The following is a 19,099-nucleotide window of genomic DNA, read 5'->3' as shown; positions in this document are numbered from 1 at the left end:
AACCCATGTTTTTCAAGGGTCAACTGTATAACTATTTGATTTGAGAATCAAGTCTTAACTTTTTTTTTCAAAGTACAACTTTTAATATACCATTAATACTAATAATTAAAAATTATTACAGGTCAGGCGCACTTTCTCATGCCTGTAATCCTAGCACTCTGGAAGGCCCAGGAGGGTGGATTGCCTGAGCTCACAGGTTTGAGACCAGCCTGAGCCTGAGCAAGACCTTCTCTCTAAAAATAGCTAGGTGTTGTGGTGGGCACCTATAGTCCCAGCTACTTGGGAGGCTGAGGCAAGAGAATCGGTTGAGCCCAGGAGTTTGAGGTTACTATGAGCTATGATTCACCGTACTGAGGACAACAAAGTGAAACTGTCTCCAAAAAAATAAAAAATAAAAATAATCACATAGTCTTATGCATTTACCCTAAAATATTTTCTGAAAGTAAACCAATTATATAAAAGACAAATAACCCTTTAGAACGTGGATGACCTTTACTACCTCAATCATCTATCCTTCCTTGTCTTTCCAGTACTTCTGTCCATTATTTTCTGATTATCTCCTTTGTATTTTGGGCAATACCATTTCCCCTTTGGTTTATAGGTAAGTGAAACACATCAAAAGTGAAACCATTCAGTTGGACATTGTTCATTGTCACATCCTATCATTTCCCCATAAGACACTTGGTTGCACAAACAGTATGTGGGTTCATTGTAATCTATTGCAAACTTGATAGGTGAAGCTTCTCTTTCCTGCTTGGCCTTGGAGTGTTTCTTTTCCTTTGCCCACTTGGATTTCTTTTCCTTAGGTGGCTAATCATCACAGTCTTTAATCTCATTTGCCATGTGACATAAGTCATGGCTTTCTTTTTTCTTTTTTTTTCTTTTTTTGAGACAGAGTTTTACTATGTTGCCCTGGGTAGAGTGCTGTGACAGCACAGCTCACAGCAACCTCAAACTCTTGGGCTTAAGCAATTCTCTAGTCTCAGCCTCCCAAGTAGCTGGGACTACAGGTGCTGCCACAATGCCTAGCCAGTTTTTTGTTGTTGTCATTATTGTTTAGCAGGCCTGGGCTGGGTTTGAACCCACCAGCCCGGGGGCATATGGGGCTGAGCTACCAACGTGGAGCCAAGTCACGGCTTTCACTGGTTCCCTGTCTGTAGGGTTTCTTTGAAGATCTTTCTGGTTGGCTGGAATCCATCTTTGCTTTCTCTGAGGCTCGCTTACTTTCAGCAGGATCTTGGAAACAGTGTGAAAGCAATTCCATTTGTTTTGCCTGATTTTCCACCAATTTGAGCATCTGTGTGACAATCTCAATTTTTTCATCTCTCAATTCTTGACTATTAATTAATGCTCTCTGGAGAAGCTGCTTTAGGCATTTTTTCCTTTCTTCTTTCTTATATTTTTCTTATAGTTCTTTCTTATATTTCTTCTTTCTTATATTTTTCATAGACATCATCAATTTCCTTTTATGTTTGAGGTGCTAGGGTCAGCGATGGTCCTAGCAGCTGTGTCTGTGTTCTGATTTGTTGGTTGGTAAAGAGATGTGAAACATCACAACAAACATCTCACAGACCCCAGCACTGACTCTGCTAGGGTCAAGCCGATGCCCTGCCTGGTCTATCCCCTCTGGAGCTCCCAGCTAAGCCTAAGTCTCTGTGGTCACCAGCCATTTTCCAGGAAGGCAAGAAGTACTCAACTTTTGGTTTTTATCAAACCATCAATTTTAGCTTCATTTCTGTACTGCTATGTAGGTAACTGAAAGATAATTTTTTATTATTAAGATTAGAATCAGTGATCATCCTCTTTGGTTCTGCTGGATCAAGCCAGCCAATTTAGCATTTTTTTTCACTAGATATATAGTAGAACTAGAGTTGACCACCTCCCTACACTGGTCACCTCCTTAAGTTGGCCTAATTTTCACAGAGCAGACGCATACCACATATACATATGAGTACAATAGGCCTAGTTCTTTTTATTTGCCACCTCTATATTTTGACCAGTTTGTTACAGTCCCTTGGGTGGTCAACTTATAGAAGTTCTGGTATATTTTGGACCCCAACATTGAAAATATCCTTATGTTGCCACCCTGCTTTCCCATATCTTTAGCATGACTTAGGTTTAGTTTGTTTGTTTGTCTTTTGAAATTTAGTTTGATTTTTCTACATTGTTCTCCATTGTTGTGACTACTCTCACTTGGACCCATCTCTCATTGTCTTTATTCTCATGCCCTTCTTTCTATCTTCTCCTCAGTAGTTATCATTATTATTTTTATCTAGGAGATTGTTTTACCTTCAACACTTCTCTCTTAGTTCTGTTTCTTCGTAATATCTTCAGTGCTCATAGTCCTGCTTCTTTGATTTCATTGCATAACATTCTGATAATTTATGCTGAGTAGTCAAGGTTTCAGATTTGTTTTAAAGAATACTTTACATTTTAGGTCAGGCGCAGTGATGGCTTATGCCTGTAATCCTAGCACTCTGGGAGGCCGAGGCAGGTGGATCACTTGAGGTCAGGAGTTTGTAACCAGCCTTAGCAAGAGCCAGACCCTATCTCTAAAAAATAGCCAAGTGTTGTGGTAGGCACCAGTAGTCAAAGCTATTTGGGAGGCTGATGCAAGAGGATTGCTTGAGCCCAAGAGTTTGCTGTGAGCTATGATGCCAAGGCACTCTATCGTGGCAACAAAGTGAGTAAGACTGTCTAAAAAACCAAATTCTTTACATTTTTATTATGGCTTCACAATGTGACAGTGATGGGTGGAATTCATAACTATTTCTACTAAGACATCAATTTTCATCTGATATTTTAGGCCTACATGTATAATTCTGACAAAAATAAATAATGAATTACCTATATTTCCTTCCTTGGATTCTGCCAGTGTCCTCTATAAGACTGTAACAATTTAAAATTATGTTCCATTAGCTGCTTGGTTTATCTTCAAATCATGTTGATGACTATACAGTCTATTTCAACTCACATTAAACATAAATAGATTGCCTGGGGAAATTAGTTATGTCTATTGTTTTTAGCTAGTTACTCTGTTCATAAGTAATGTATTTACTACCTAGAGGAAAAAATTATTTTTTTGCCTAGTCTTTTATATTCTTTCTGACATGGATTTTTTTTTTTTTTTTTTGAGGCATAGTCTCAAGCTATTGCCCTGGGTGGACTGCTGTGCCGTCACAGCTCACAGCAACCTCCAACTCTTGGGCTTAAGCAATTCTCTTCCCTAAGCCTCCCAAGTAGCTGGGACTGCAGGCGCCTGCCACAATGCCCAGCTATTTTTTTTTTTTTTGTTGTTGTTGTTATAGCTGGTCCAGGCTGGGTTTGAATACGCCAGCCATGGTGTATGTGGCCAGCGCCCTACCTACTGAGTTACAGGCACTGCCAAAATACACTTTATTTTGTTTATTTATTTATTTTTATTTTTTTGAGACAGAGTCTCATTATGTTGCCCTTGGTAGAGTGCTGTGGTGTCATAGCTCACAGCAACCTCAAACACTTGGGCTTAAACAATTGTCCTGCCTCACCTCTGAAGCAGCTGGGGCTACAGGCACCCACCACAATGCCCGACTATTTCTTGTTGTAGTTGTCATTGTTGTTTAGCAGGCCCAGGCCAGGCTTGAACCCACCAGACCCAGTGTATGTGGCTGGCACCCTAACCACTGAGCTACAGGCACCGAGCTATCTGGAATGGATTTTTCTTTTGGCCTAAAGGGAAGCAAAATAACCCCTGCACTTAGGCCTTGGTGGCTATGATGCTAATATAGTGAGTCCAGTATATAGAAACAGTTCCAAAATATTATACAAGGCAATCAGCTGGACACATGAGAGCTCCAAAATGTATTACTCCTTTGTTAGCTAGGCTGACCAAAAACAGGTAGTGCAAAAAGCAAAGTTCTGCTTAGAAAATCTATGTGGAGCCTAGCATTTTCTTAGCAATACGATTTGATAACTTTCAAACATGTCATCTGAAATTTTAAATAATTCTTTGTGTTAATTAGAAAGTCACAGTATCCCAATTATGGGCATATGTAATGTATTGTCAGCAGAGCAATGCCATGGGTTTTATTTTGTTCCAACACTTTATTACAAAAATTAAAACAGTCAGAAAAGTTGAAAGAATAATTAATGAACTCTTATTTATCCTGTGCTTAGATGAAACTATGTTGGTATTTTGTTATACAGCATGTGTGTTTTTATTGTTGTTGTTTGTTTTTTTGCCCTCGATAGAGTGCTGTGGCATCATAGCTCACAGTAATCTTAAGCTCTTGGGCTTAAGAGATTCTCTTGCCTCAGCCTCCCAAACATCTGGGACTACAGGGTGTCTGCCACAATGCCTGGCCATTAGTTTTTATTTTTAGAGACAGAGTCTCACTTTGTCACCCTCGGTAGAGTGCTATGGCATCACGGTTCACAGCAACCTCCAGCTCCTGGGCTTAGCTGATTCTCTTGCCTCAGCCTCCCAAGTAGCTGAGACTACAGGTGCCTGCCACAATGCTTGGCTATTTTTTTGTTGCAGTTTGGCCGGGGCCGGGTTCGAACCCGCCACCTTTGGTATATGGGGCTGGTGTTCTACTCACTGAGCCACAGGCGCCACCCTGGCTATTTTTTTTGTTGTTGTTGTAGTTGTCATTGTTGTTTAGCAGGCCCTGGCTGGGTTCGAACCTGCCAGCTCTGGTGTATGTGGCTAGCTCCATAACCACTGAGCTACAGGCACCGAGTTATGTTTTGTTTTCTTTGGTGTCTGCAGAATGCTTTGTAAGTAGCGTAGAGGCTTAGAAAAATTTATGGAATAAATTCAGATATAACTGAAATTTGTGTTTTATTTAGTACTAATGTCTGGCCTCCAACCCCCCAAGCAATGCTTGGTAGAAGCATTAATCATTAATAAATGGATTTCTATTGGGACTCACCCTGGGGCATAATACATGGAGTTTGCCATGTGAAAAGAAGCTGAATTGTTAATAGGCACTGAAATTTGGAAAAGATGCCTCTATGGCTTGGGGTTTGAGGTATATACTTGAAACCTTTCTATCTCTGCCCTGTGTCTTTTTTTTTTTTTTTTTAAAAGAGTCTTATTTTATTGCCCTCGATCCAGTGCCATGTAGCATCATAGCTCACGGCAACCTCCAACTCTTGGGTGGAAGTGACTCTCTTGTCTCAGCCTCCCAAGTAGCTGGGACTACAGGTGCCCGCCATAATGCCCTGCTACTTTTAGAGGTGGGGTCTCGCTGTAGCTCAGGCTGGTTTCAAATCTATGAGCTTAGGGCAATCCACCCTCCTCGGCCTCCTAGAGTGCTAGGATTACAGGTGTGAGCCACTGCACTGGCCTTTTGCCCTGTATCTTAACGTATTTCTCTACCTCTCCTGAGAAGTGGTCACCTGGGCCTCTGCTTTCAACCCATCTGAATAATGACAACTTATTTCCTTGAGATACTTATTCACCTTGCCTCCAATTTTGTTAGGTCAGACAATTGTATATATACTCCACATTTGGTGTATGTTAAATAGACATAAGAATAGATACTCAATTTATTTACATGTATAAATCTGAAATTTATAGTACTTCTAACTTGCCATCTAAAGCAATTGTTGGCATACTATGTGAGCTTGTTTTTGTATGGCCCATGAACTAAGAATGGATTTTACTTTTTTTTTTTTTTTTGTAGAGACAGAGTCTCACTTTGTTGCCCTTGGTAGAGTGCCGTGGCATCACACAGCTCACAACAGCCTCCAGCTCCTAGGTTTAGGCGATTCTCTTGCCTCAGCCTCCCGAGTAGGTGGGACTACAGGTGCCTGCCACAACGCCGGCTATTTTTTTTTTTTTTTTCTGTTTGGCCTGGGCTGGGTTTGAACCCGTCATCCTCGGTATATGGGGCCAGCACCCTACCCACTGAGCCACAGGCGCTGCCCAGATTTTACATTTTTAAAGATTATTAAAGAAAAATGAGGAAGAATGTGTGACAGAGAATATATGTGGCCTGCAAAGCCTAAAATATTTACTATTTGACTTTCATAAAAACGGTTTGCCCATCCCAAACTAGAGTCTTATTCTGTTATGTTAGTTTGTATATGTGTGAATATCCTTAAGTCGATATCTAAATCTATGTTAACATGGCAATTAAAAAATTATTGAATAAGCGGACGCAGTGGCTCACACCTGTAATACCAGCACTGTGGGAGGCTGAGAAGGGAGAATCGCTTGAGCTCAGGAGTTCGAGACTCACCTGAGCGACAGTGAGACCCCGACTCATGAAAAAAAAAAATTATTGAATAGTTATCAGACACCTGTAGTGTTCAAGAATTGCTATAATGAATTTATGTGGGTGAACTAGTATAATTTTTGTGTTAGTTAAAAAAAGGACTTTGACAGATATGCAGTCACAATTGAAATTCTGAAAAAAATTAAAACTAAGTTTTACAACAGTTCACTGTCCCCTAATTCATTTAGCAGTGGTTTGGGAATCAAAATCTGGATCCTATTTCTGATAGTTACTGGTTGACTGGGCTATAGTTTAATACAGGGGGTCCTCAAACTGTGGCCCGCGGGCCACATGAGGCAGTGTGATTGTATTTGTTCCCGTTTTGTTTTTTTTACCCCAAAATAAGATATGTGCAGTGTGCATAGGAATTTGTTCATAGTTTTTTGTCTTTTAAACTATAGTCCAGCCCTCCAATGGTCTGCGGGACAGTGAACTGGCCCCCTGTTTAAAAAGTTTGAGGATGCCTGGTTTAATAGTTAAAAAATAAACTTCAATGGTTCATTAAATTCATTTAAAATTTGAGTGGCACCTGTGGCTCAGTGAGTAAGACACCAGCCCCATATACTGAGGGTGGTGGGTTTGAACCCGGCCCTGGCCAAACTGCAACAAAAAAATAGCCGGGTGTTGTGGTGGGCGCCTGTAGTCCCAGCTACTTGGGAGGCTGAGGCAAGAGAATTGGCTAAGCCCAAGAGCTGGAGGTTACTGTGAACTATGACGCTACAGCACTCTACCAAGGGAGATAGAGTGAGACTCTGTCTCTAAAAGGAAAAATAAATAAATACATTTAAAACTCATTGGAAAGAGTCTGAAATGTATGAAAGCGTTTCAGAATCATGTTTACATGTGTTAAGTGAATATTTACATGTGTTACATAATAGGGATGGAGAGTAGTAAAGACATTGTATTTAGGCCAGGTGCTGTGGCTCATGTGTAATCCTAGCAATGTGGAAGGCTGAGATGGGTGGGTTGTCTGAGCTCAGGAGTTCGAGACCAGCCTGAGCAAAAGTGAAAATAGAAAATAGAAAAACTGAGGCAAGAGGATCACTTGAGCCTAAGAGTTGAGGTTGCTGTGAGGTATGACGCCATGGCACTCTGCTGAGGGCGACAAAGTGGGACTCTGTTTCAAAAAAACAAAAACAAAAAAAGACATTGTATTTATTTTTTTGTAGGAGTTCTTAAGATTTTAAAAATATATTTTATACTTATTTTCTAATTTTTCTACAGAATTATTAAAGATTAGATTTGGACAGAGCACAATAGCCTTTATCTGTGCTACATTTAAAGGAAACAGAATCCGTTCAATACCATGTATTTACAAAAAATTTAGTAGCCCTTATTTTACTGACAATAAGACTTTGAGTAGTTGGCCTGAGATTATAGATTTATCTAATTTTACTTCATCTGTCTTCTGTGATTTTTATAGACTATTATAAAGTGAGGATCAATTGTGTTTACTGAAATCAAAATTCTATCATGTAGAGATTTGTTGAAAAATTGGAAGCCTGACTTGTCTACACCTCTTCCTTCAGCTTGCAGCTGTTTGTGATGTATTTGTGGAAAATTACGTCCCTGGAAAACTGTCTGCTATGGGCCTGGGATATGAAGACATAGATAAGATTGCTCCTCACATTGTCTACTGTTCCATCACAGGTATTCCAACCCCATGCCCCCACAGTGAATAGATTTTCTTTTTTTTTTTTTTGTATATATAAGTTTATTTTATATTTTAGAAGGAGGGGGAGAGAGAGAGAAAAGCTGGGAAATGGTGTGGCATCCCAGTGAATAGATTTTCTAATTTCATGGTTTCCTTTTCTTACAAGGAACCTCTTGCTGATACTGGTTTCCTTAAAGTGATTTGACTTTCCCTTTACACAGGCTAGTTAGGCTGCTGAATATTAACTTATAAAAGTTTCAGAATATTATGGGGTTACCACGTTTTGGTTACACAATTTGCATTTGTATATTTTAAGTCAAAGTTCTAAGTATGCCTTTCATCCAGAAAGTATGCAAGGCACTTGTCAGGTGGTAATTTACCCATCTCTCCCACTCCACCTATTTGAATTCTGTTGAGTTTGCTTCTGTATGTGCACAAAAGTATTGATCAACTAGTTCCAATTTAGTATTGAGTACATATGGTGTTTGTTTTTCCATTCCTGCAATACTGGTCTCCAATTCCATCCAGGTTGTTAAAGAAGATATTAGGTCACCATTGTTTTAATGGCTGAGTAGTGTTTAATGAATTAATGAATTCAGCAAAGTCTCAGGTTACTAAATCAATGTACACAAACCAACAGTGTTCATGTATGTCAACAGCAGCTAAGCCGAGAATAAAATCAAAGACACAATGCTCTTTACAGTAGTATCAAAGAAAATGAAATATCCAGGAATATATTTAACTAAGGAAATGAAAGATCTTATAGGAAGAATTACAAAACACTGAGGAAAGAAATTGCAGAGGATGTAAACAGATGGAAAAACATATGCTCATGCAACAGCAGAATGAACACGGAACATTAGCTATTAAAGAGCACTAACCTAAGTGAACATTTTCATAAATTTATCGGATATTTGTATTTCTTCTTTGAATTGTCTGCATACAGTCTTGGCAGTTTTATATTGATGTTTTACAAATATTTACACTTTTATTCACTCATATATAGGTAAAATATTAATTGGCTTTAAGATAATATAGGAGCTCAGCATATTCCTTTAGTGTATTTCAAAGCACTAAACCAAGGAAAGGAAAAGAGTGCTATTAAGTCTTCTGATTGTTCAGCCCTTGCCAGTGAACTTTTTGTGTGTGTGTGTGTGTGTATCTTTATGCTATAAGGAAGAAAGTCATAGTGTTACTTAGTTTTACATATAAGTGCCTAGTTATTAATTAGCGATGCAATATAGAAAAGTGACTCTTAAAGTAGAAGGATATAGGCTCAGCGCCCACAGTTCAGTGGTTAGGGCTCCAGCCACATACAGTGAGGCAGGCGGGTTTGAACCTGGCCTGGGCCTGCTAAACAGCAATGATGACTGCAACAAAAAAAATAGCTGGGCATTGTGGTTGGCACCTATAGTCCAGCTACTCGGGAGGCTGAGGCAAGAGGATCGCTGGAGCCCAAGAGTTAGAGGTTGCTGTGAGCTGTGACAGCACAGCACTCTACTGAGGGTGACATAGTGAGACTCTGTCTCAAAAAAAAAGTAGAAAGTTATATTAATAGTTTTTTTAAGAAAAATTCATAATAGTTTCAGTGTTTTTCTTTTTTTTTTTTTTTTTTTTAGACAGAGTCTCACTTTGTCACCCTTTGTAGAGTACTATGGCGTCATAGCTCACAGCAATCTCAAACTCTTGGGCTGCAGTGATACTCTTGCTTCAGCCTCCCGAGTAGCTGGGACTACAGGCGCCCACCACAAAGCCTGGCTATTTTTAGAGATGGGGGTCTTGTTCTTGCTCAGGCTGGTCTTGAACCTGTGAGCTCAGGCAATCCACCTGCCTTGGTCTCCCAGAGTGCTAGGATTATAGCCTGCCTGATATTGTCACTTTTTATTCATTCATTTATCAAATATTTGCTGCAAGACTATCATCTGCCAGTTAGTATTCTAAGGTTCTGGGATTCCGGAGTGTTAAAGCCCCTCTATGTACTCTAGGAGATTTATGTTTTTGATTAGTGAGACAGATAGTAAATAAATAAGCACTTTTGAGGGGAGGTTAATGCAGTTCCATGGTGATAAGGGCTAAAGAGAAAAACAAAGCAGGGCAAGAGTGTGGGATGAGGAGGAGGTATTTTATATTGTGAAGTGAGAGAAGGCTTTGTCCATAAGGTGACATTGAGCTGAGACCCTGATAAAGTAAAGGAGTGAACCACACAGTTACTGGCAAAGTGGGTTTCAGGCAGGGCAAATACCAAGTGCAAAGGACCAGAGGCAACAAAGTTCTGGGTGTGTCTGAGGACCAGCAGTACCAGAGGGGATGAAGCAGAATGAGCAAGGGCGTGTCACAGGAAGGAAACCAGGGAGCGGTTGGTTAGCAAGGTTGTAAAAGGCCTCTTGACTACTTTGAAGAAATCTGGCTTTTACTTTGATTAAGGTTATAAGCTAATGGACAATTTTGAGCAGAAGGAAGATAGGATCTGATGTAGTTCTAAAAGAATTCCTCTAGCCACTGTGTTGGGAACGGGCTGTGGAGGACAAAGGTGGAAGCAGAAGCACAATTCTGAGACAGTGGTCACTTGAATTAGGGAAGTCATTGTGCAGGGTGTTGAAGAGCGATGGGATTCTGAATACTAAGGTGTGTGCTTAGGATTTACACACAGAGAAAGAGTGGTTTTAAGGATTCGGTTGATACAGACTGGTTAGGTTTGGCCCTAAATTGAGGGTTGATGGCCTGCTCTGTTCTGTATGTCTGTTATTGTCTTTGGATCAGTGGTTACTAAATGCACATTCTCCTAATAGGGAAAAGTGTGATCCCACAGGTGTATTTACAGTCTCTGCTCATATGTACGTATCATATCTGCTGTCATGCCGTAAGTCAAATCAAGTCACATAGCCAAACCCAATACCAATGAATGGTGAAATATATTCTCCTGTAGTGGGAGGAATGACAAATTCACATGGAAAAGGATGTGGATTTTGAGAAGGATGTAGACTGGGAAAAATAATGAATTTTCTCACATCATCCATTCAAATAAAGTACTAATCAACTTGGGAAGTCTCGCACTCACCAAAGTTTCACATTTAGAGCTTACCATGTAAGAGCAGGGCCAAAAGTTCTGTGCCTTGATTTATTGATTGGAGAATCTCTAAATTTTCTTCCAGTTCTCAAATTCTGTATTAACATTTCTATGTGGCAAAGGACCTTGGACATAGATTATGTAATTCAGTATTTTTTGGCTAAGGAGGAATGGGTCTATCATGTGCGTCTCTGTGATAGACATGGGGGATTAAAAGGGTGAGGACCAAGTGCAGTCTGAAAAGCACCTCTCACTATTCTATAATCCCTTCCATTCCTACGTCCTGACAATCATTAGAATAACATCCGTACACTTCATTTTCCTTTATTTCCTGATGATGAAACAGATTGAGGATGGCTAAAGTCACACAGATGAATTTAAAAGTCAGGCTTCTTGACATAACATTAAGTGCCTCTGTGCTTTTTGTACTTGGACATTTCATTGTTAAGTGATGATGTGGATTTTGTGATTCCCAGACAATGAACAGCTCTGTTTGAGAATAATACATTTTTGCCACTCTCTTTCGTCTGTTGTTAATCTTATTTGGAATGGTGGAAGTCATGAACAAATTTACTAGTCAAGGAGTCTAAATTTCAATAGATTCTTTTGGAAGCAAAAGTCATTCATGAGTCATGCATTTGTGTGTATATAAAACAAGATTCATATGTTTTTTAGAAGTTTCATATTTTGGTTGGTAATCAATGTTTTTTATTTTTTAATAAGACTGATTATATTAGTCTAAAGTTATGCATGTTATGATTGGGATCCCAGACTTTCTTGATGTTTCCCAGCGGTAATTGCTGTTTTGTCATTGCTGTTCAAGTTCAAATAGGCTGTTCTTTCTCACATGTTGGCCTTATTGCTGATGAGGGTAATCTTAGAATGGCTGAGAGATTTACTTTAATGCTGACAGTTATGTGGTTGAAATTGCCTCGGTCTATGAAATCTGGTCCATGGGACAAAAATGCTAGACTGGTCAATCACAAGGGAGGAAGGAAGGACCTGATTATTTAATTTTTTTCTTTTATATATATATGTATTTATTCAGATTAATATGAAGGTACAAATGATTATGTTATATTGTTTGTCTTTCTTTTTTTTTATTAAATCATAGCTGTGTACATTAATGCGATCGTGGGGCACCATACACTAGTTTTATAGACCGTTTGACACATTTTCCTGATTATTATTTTTTTTTTTTTAGCATGATTCTCCTAGCATTTCGGATCAAACTGAGTTTGCACATTAGGGTGCAGTGTTTATTTGCTAGGGATCATTTTTTGAGAAAACTGCTATGTTGCCTGTGTACTGCTAGGTAGGGAGATTCTCTAAGGCAAGTATTTAAGACTTTGTAGTGAGTGCTCCTTTCCTTCTCTACCTTTAGAAATACAATAGTATTTTTCTTAACAATTTTAAGTTTTGCTTTCTTTCCTTTTTGTCCTCTGAGCATGTTATTAATTACAAAAATTTAGCAGTAAGAATCTTCTCACTCCATTTAAAAATATTTCTTTTCTTCTTGTTAACTTCATTACTCTTCCTTTCTGGAAAGGTAAACATGACCTTATTTTATTGACTAGACTTAAGTTTATAGTGGAATATTATATATGTCTTTTAATATAATTTCCTTTTTTTTTTTTTTTTTAAGGGAAGGGGTTTAAAAAATGTCTTATTGATTTTTTCTTTCTTTCTTTTTCTTTTTTTTTTTTTTTGAGACAGAGGCTCAAGCTGTCGACCTGGGTAGAGTGCTGTGGCTTCACAGCTCAAAGCAACCTCCAACTCCTGGGCTGAAGCGATTCTCTTGCCTCAGCCTCTTAAGTAGCTGGGACTACAGGTGCCTGCCACAACGCCTGGCCATTTTTTTTTTTTTTTTGGTTGCAATTGTCATTGTTGTTTGGCAGGCCTGGGCTGGATTCGAACCCGCCAGCTCTGGTGTATGTGGCTGGCGCCTTAGCTGCTTGAGCCATGGCGTGGAGCCTGTCTTATTGATTTTTATAAATCTCTCAGGGACATTTTCTAAATCCCTGTCCTTGTATGGTTAGAGTACAGGATTCCACTTGGGGATAGGGCCTCTTAAGGGACCGCAGGACTCAGAGTGAATATTCTGTTGTGTTAGACCCATTCTTTAGTTCTAAATAGCCGGAGAGCTCTACCTACAAAACAAAAGAATAGCATATGTTAGAATAAAGGGAAAAGATAGCCAAGACAGGCTTGAGGAAGAGCATGGTAGGCAGACTTGCCCTGTTGGATGTAAAGACTTATTTTGCAACAGTATGATATTTACATCTGGATGTTTACACCAATGTAACAGAACAGAGAGCTTATAAGTGGACTGGCACATAGATGGAAATATGATGTTTTAGGGCTTATACTATAAATCATTAAAGAATGGATTTTGCAGAAAATTATGGTGGATGGTTATCCTCATGAAGAAAGATGAAATTTCTTTTCTAATTTATTCTATACACTAACATAATGTTCCAGATAGATTTAAGCTCTAAATATAAAAAAAAACTCATTTATAACTTTTAAGAACAATATATTAAAATATCTTTATATCCTTAGAGTAGGAAAGAATTTTGTAGGCACCATACAAAAGTAAAGCAACAAAGGAAAATATTGATAAACTTGAGTACTCATTAAAATTAAAACCTTTTGTACATTGAAAGCTGCCAATAAGTTATAACTCTTGAAAGATATCTGAAAAAGCATTGGTATCCAGAATATATTTAAAAAATTATTTAAATCAAATGGAAAAAAGGAAAACAACTTAACAGAAAAATAGGAAAGCTCCAAAAACAGAAGGCCGAATCACCAGTAAATACGTTACTCTGTCTCAGTAGTCTTTGGACAAATGCAAATTAAAACAAAAATAATCTATTTCTGTCTGTGATTTACAGACATTTAAATGTCTTACCATACCAAATGTGAGTGAAGCAAGAGAGCCCTTGAACATTGCTGGTGGGACTGCAAGTTGGCATGCTCACACTGGAAAGCCATTGGCAAGCCCTTATTAAGCTGTATGTGAACCTACTCTGTGAACTACAGTTTTATTTGTAGGTATGTGCCTGTAGAAATGCAATTTCCTGAACTTTCCAAAGTTCAGAAATGAAATTGAAAAAAGCAAGCTACAAAGACGATAGTAGATACAGAAAATCACTGATAAAGAGTTAAAAATCATATAGTTCTTTTTTTTTTTTTTATTGATGGGGATTCATTGAGGGTACAATAAGCCAGGTTACACTGATTGCAATTGTTAGGTAAAGTCCCTCTTGCAATCATGTCTTGCCCCCATAAAGTGTGACACACACCAAGGCCCCACCCCCCTCCGTACTTCCCTCTTTCTGTTCCCCCCCATAACCATAATTGTCATTAATTGTCCTCATATCATAATTGAGTACATAGGATTCATGCTTCTCCATTCTTGTGATGCTTTACTAAGAATAATGTCTTCCACGTCCATCCAGGTTAATACAAAGGATGGAAAGTCTCCATTTTTTTAATAGCTGAATAGTATTCCATGGTATACATATACCACAGCTTGTTAATCCATTCCTGGGTTGGTGGGCATTTAGACTGTTTCCACATTTTGGCGATTGTAAATTAAGCTGCAATAAACAGTCTAGTACAAGAGTCCTTATGATAAAAGGATTTTTTTCCTTCTGGGTAGATGCCCAGTAATGGGATTGCAGGATCAAATGGGAGGTCTAGCTTGAGTGCTTTGAGGTTTCTCCATACTTCCTTCCAGAAAGGTTGTACTAGTTTGCAGTCCCACCAGCAGTGTAAAAGTGTTCCCTTCTCTCTACATCCACGCCAGCATCTGCAGTTTTGAGATTTTGTGATGTGGGCCATTCTCACTGGGGTTAGATGATATCTCAGGGTTGTTTTGATTTGCATTTCTCTAATATATAGAGATGATGAACATTTTTTCATGTGTTTGTTAGCCATTCGTCTGTCGTCTTTAGAGAAGGTTCTATTCATGTCTCTTGCCCATTGATATATGGGATTGTTGGCTTTTTTCATGTGGATTAATTTGAGTTCTCTATAGATCCTAGTTATCAAGCTTTTGTCTGATTGAAAATATGCAAATATCCTTTCCCATTGTGTAGGTTGTCTCTTTGCTTTGGTTATTGTCTCCTTAGCTGTACAGAAGCTTTTCAGTTGAATGAAGTCCCATTTGTTTATTTTTGTTGTTGCAATTGCCATGGCAGTCTTCTTCATGAAGTCTTTCTCCAGGCCAATATCTTCCAGTGTTTTTCCTATGCTTTCTTGGAGGATTTTTATTGTTTCATGCCTTAAATTTGAGTCCTTTATCCATCTTGAATCAATTTTTGTGAGTGGGGAAAGGTGTGGGTCCAGTTTCAGTCTTTTACATGCAGACATCCAGTTCTCCCAACACCGTTTATTGAATAGGGAGTCTTTCCCCTAAGGTATGTTCTCGTTTGGTTTATCAAAGATTAGGTGGTTGTAAGATGTTAGTTTCATTTCTTGGTTTTCAATTCGATTCCAAGTGTCTATGTCTCTGTTTTTGTGCCAGTACCATGCTGTCTTGAGCACTATGGCTTTGTAGTACAGACTAAAATCTGTTATGCTGATGCCCCCAGCTTTAATTTTATTACTAAGAAGTGCCTTAGCTATACGGTGTTTTTTCCGGTTCCATACAAAACGCAGAATCATTTTTTCCAAATCTTGAAAGTACGATGTTGGTATTTTAATAGGAATGGCATTGAATAGGGAGATTGCTTTGGGAAGTATAGACATTTTAATAATGTTGATTCTTCCTGTCCATGAGCATGGTATGTTCTACCATTTGTTAATATCCTCTGCTATTTCCTTTCTGAACATTTCATAGTTTTCTTTATAGAGGTCCTTCACCTCCTTCGTTAGGTATATTCCTAGGTATTTCATTTTCTTTGAAACTATGGTGAAGGGAGTTGTGTCCTTAATTAGCTTCTCATCTTGACTGTTATTGGTGTACACAAAGGCTACTGACTTGTGGACATTGATTTTATATCCTGAAACATGACTGTATTTTTTGATGACTTCTAGGAGTCTTGTGGTTGAGTCTTTGGGGTTCTCTAAGTATAAGATCATGTCGTCAGCAAAGAGGGAGAGTTTGACCTCCTCTGCTCCCATTTGGATTCCCTTGATTTCCTTGTCTTGCCTAATTGTATTGGCTAGAACTTCCAGCACTACGTTGAATAGTAAAGGTGACAGAGGACAACCTTGTCTGGTTCCAGTTCTAAGAGGAAAAGCTTTCAGTTTTACTCAGTTCAGTAAAATATTGGCTGTGGGTTTGTCATAGATAGCTTCAATCAGTTTTAGAAATGTGCCACCTATGCCTATACTCTTCAGTGTTCTAATTAGAAAAGGATGCTGGATTTTATCAAATGCTTTTTCTGCATCTATTGAGAGGGTCATGTGATCTTTATTTTTGCCTCTGTTAATATGGCGGATAACGTTTATAGACTTGCGTATGTTAAACCAGCCTTGCATCCCTGGGATGAAGCCTACTTGATCATGATGAATGACTTTTTTGATGATAAGCTGTAATCTATTGGCTAGGATTTTGTTGAGAATTTTTGCATCTATATTCATGAGTGAGATTGGTCTGAAATTCTCCTTTTTGTTTGGGTCTTTTCCTGGTTTTGGTATCAGGGTGATGTTTGCTTCATAGAATGTGTTGGGGAAGATTCCTTCTTCCTCAATTTTTTGGAATAATTTCTGCAGTAGAGGAATAAGCTCTTCCTTGAAGGTTTGATAGAATTCTGGAGTGAAGCCATCTGGACCAGGGCATTTTTTGGTTGGAAGATTTTTTATTGTTTCTTTGATCTCAGTGCTTGAAATTGGTCTGTTCAGGAGCTCTATTTCTTCCTGGCTGAGTCTAGGGAGAGGGTGTGATTCCAAATATTGATCCATTTCCTTCACATTGTCAAATTTCTGGGCATAGAGTTTCTGGTAGTATTCAGAGATGATCTCTTGTGTCTCTGTGGGATCAGTTGTTATTTCCCCTTTATCATTTCTGATTGAGGTTACTAGAGATTTTACTTTTCTATTCCTCGTTAGTCTGGCCAATGGTTTATCTATTTTATTTATATTTTCAAAAAACCAACTTCTTGTTTCATTAATTTTCTGAATGATTCTTTTGTTTTCAATTTCATTGATCTCTGATTTGATTTTGGATATTTCTTTTCTTCTACTGAGTTTAGGCTTAGATTGTTCTTCTTTTTCCAATTGCATAAGATCTCTTGTGAGATTGTTGATGTACTCTCTTTCTGTTTTTCGAATGTAGGCATGTAAAGCGATGAATTTTCCTCTCAAAACTGGTTTTGCAGTGTCCCACAGGTTTTGGGAGCTTTTGTCTTCATTGTTGTTATGCTCAAGGAAGTTAATGATTTCCTGTTTTATTTCTTCCTGCACCCATCTGTTATTCAACAGAAGATTGTTTAATTTCCATGTCTTTGGGTGGGGTCGAGCATTTTTGTTAGAGTTGAGTTCCACCTTTAATGCCTTATGATCTGAGAAGATACAAGGTAAAATTTCAGTTCTTTAAATTCTGTTGATGTTTGTTTTGTGTCCCAGGATATGATGAATTTTGGAGAATGTTCCATGGGGTGATGAGAAGAATGTATATTCTTTATCTTTGGGATGGAGTGTTCTATATGCGTCTATCAAGCACAGTTGTTCTAGGGTCTCATTTAAATCTCTTATGTCCTTGTTTATTTTCTGTTTAGAGGATCTGTCCAGCTCTGTAAGAGGAGTGTTAAGGTCCCCTGTTATTATGGTATTATCAGATATCATATTGCTCAGACTGAGTAAGGTCTGTTTCAAGAATCTGGGAGGATTTAAATTGGGTGCGTAAAAATTTAGAATTGAAATGTCTTCTTGTTGTATTTTTCCCTTGACCAATATAAAGTGACCATCTTTGTCTTTTTTGACTTTAGTTGCTTTAAATCCACATGTATCTGACAATAAGATTGCAACTCCTCTTTTCTTCTGAATTCCATTTGCCTGAAAAATTGTCTTTCAACTCTTGACTCGGAGCTTTAATTTGTCTTTTGAAGCCAGGTGTGTTTCTTGCAGACAGCAAATGGATGGCTTGTGTTTTTTAATCCAGTCAACCAATCTATGTCTCCTCAGTGGGGAATTCAAGCCATTAACATTTTTTGAGATAATTGATAAGTGTGGTAGTATTCTATTCGTCTTATTTGGTGAGAGTCCATTGCTTAGTTTTGTCTTTTGCATCAGTGTGGAGGTTAGGTTCTGTCCTTTAATTTCTGAGTTCTTTCTTTGCTGCTGATCCATTGTGGTGGTCAGTGTGCAGAACAGGTTGAAGTATTTCCTGTAGATCTGGTCTTGTTGTGGCGAATTTCCTCAATGTTTTTATATCCGTAAATGATTTGATTTCTCCGTCAATTTTGAAGCTTAGCTTAGCAGGGTACAGAATTCTGGGCTGGAAATTGTTCTGTTTAAGTAGATTAAAGGTAGATGACCATTGTCTTCTTGCTTGGAAAGTTTCATTAGAGAAGTCTGCAGTCACTCTGATGGATTTGCCCCTGTAGGTCAACTGGCGCTTACTCCTGGCAGCTTGCAGAATCTTTTCTTTTGTCTTGACTTTGGACAGGTTCATCACAATGTGTCTTGGAGAAGCTCGGTTAGAGTTGAGGCGACCTGGGGTCCGATATCCCTCTGAAAGCAGTGTGTCAGAATCTTTGGTGATATTTGGGAAATTTTCTTTTATAATATTGTCTAGTATGGCTTCCATTCCTCTGGGGCATTCTTCTTCCCCTTCTGGAATTCCTATAACTCGTATGTTGGAACGCTTATTAAAGTACCATAATTCTGACAGTGAACGTTCTGCTTTCTCTCTCTTCTTTTCTGCCTCTTTTACTATCTGAGTTATCGCAAGAACTTTGTCTTCTGTCTCTGAAATTCTTTCTTCTGCATGGTCTAACCTGTTGCTGATACTTTCCATTGCATCTTTAAGTTCCCTAATTGACTGTTTCAGTTCCTTCAGCTCTGCTATATCCTTTTTATATTCTTCATATCGTTCATGTCTTATTTGATTCTGTTTTTGGATTTCCTTTTGGTTATTTTCCACTTTATTAGCAGTTTCCT

At 38.5% G+C, this 19,099-nt stretch overlaps 1 protein-coding gene and 1 pseudogene across 4 annotated transcripts in view; one reads left to right on the top strand and one right to left on the bottom strand.

Annotated features, from left to right (window-relative positions):
• The window catches only part of SUGCT (succinyl-CoA:glutarate-CoA transferase), a 966,251-nt gene that overhangs the window by 68,968 nt on the left and 878,184 nt on the right, over window positions 1-19,099 (top strand). For all 4 annotated transcript variants that reach the window (XM_053609716.1, XM_053609717.1, XM_053609720.1 and 1 more), the window contains exon 6: window positions 7,793-7,913. In XM_053609716.1, coding sequence (XP_053465691.1) covers window positions 7,793-7,913 — 121 coding nt within the window. The remainder of the gene's footprint in view (window positions 1-7,792; window positions 7,914-19,099) is intronic.
• LOC128560209 (inhibitor of growth protein 2-like) lies at window positions 505-2,210 on the bottom strand (annotated as a pseudogene).

Source organism: Nycticebus coucang, chromosome 11, assembly GCF_027406575.1.
Source record: "Nycticebus coucang isolate mNycCou1 chromosome 11, mNycCou1.pri, whole genome shotgun sequence".
Taxonomy (NCBI): Eukaryota; Metazoa; Chordata; class Mammalia; order Primates; family Lorisidae; genus Nycticebus; species Nycticebus coucang.
Note: the sequence above shows the minus strand (reverse complement) of the source record. Positions and strands in the feature narration are given on the sequence as shown.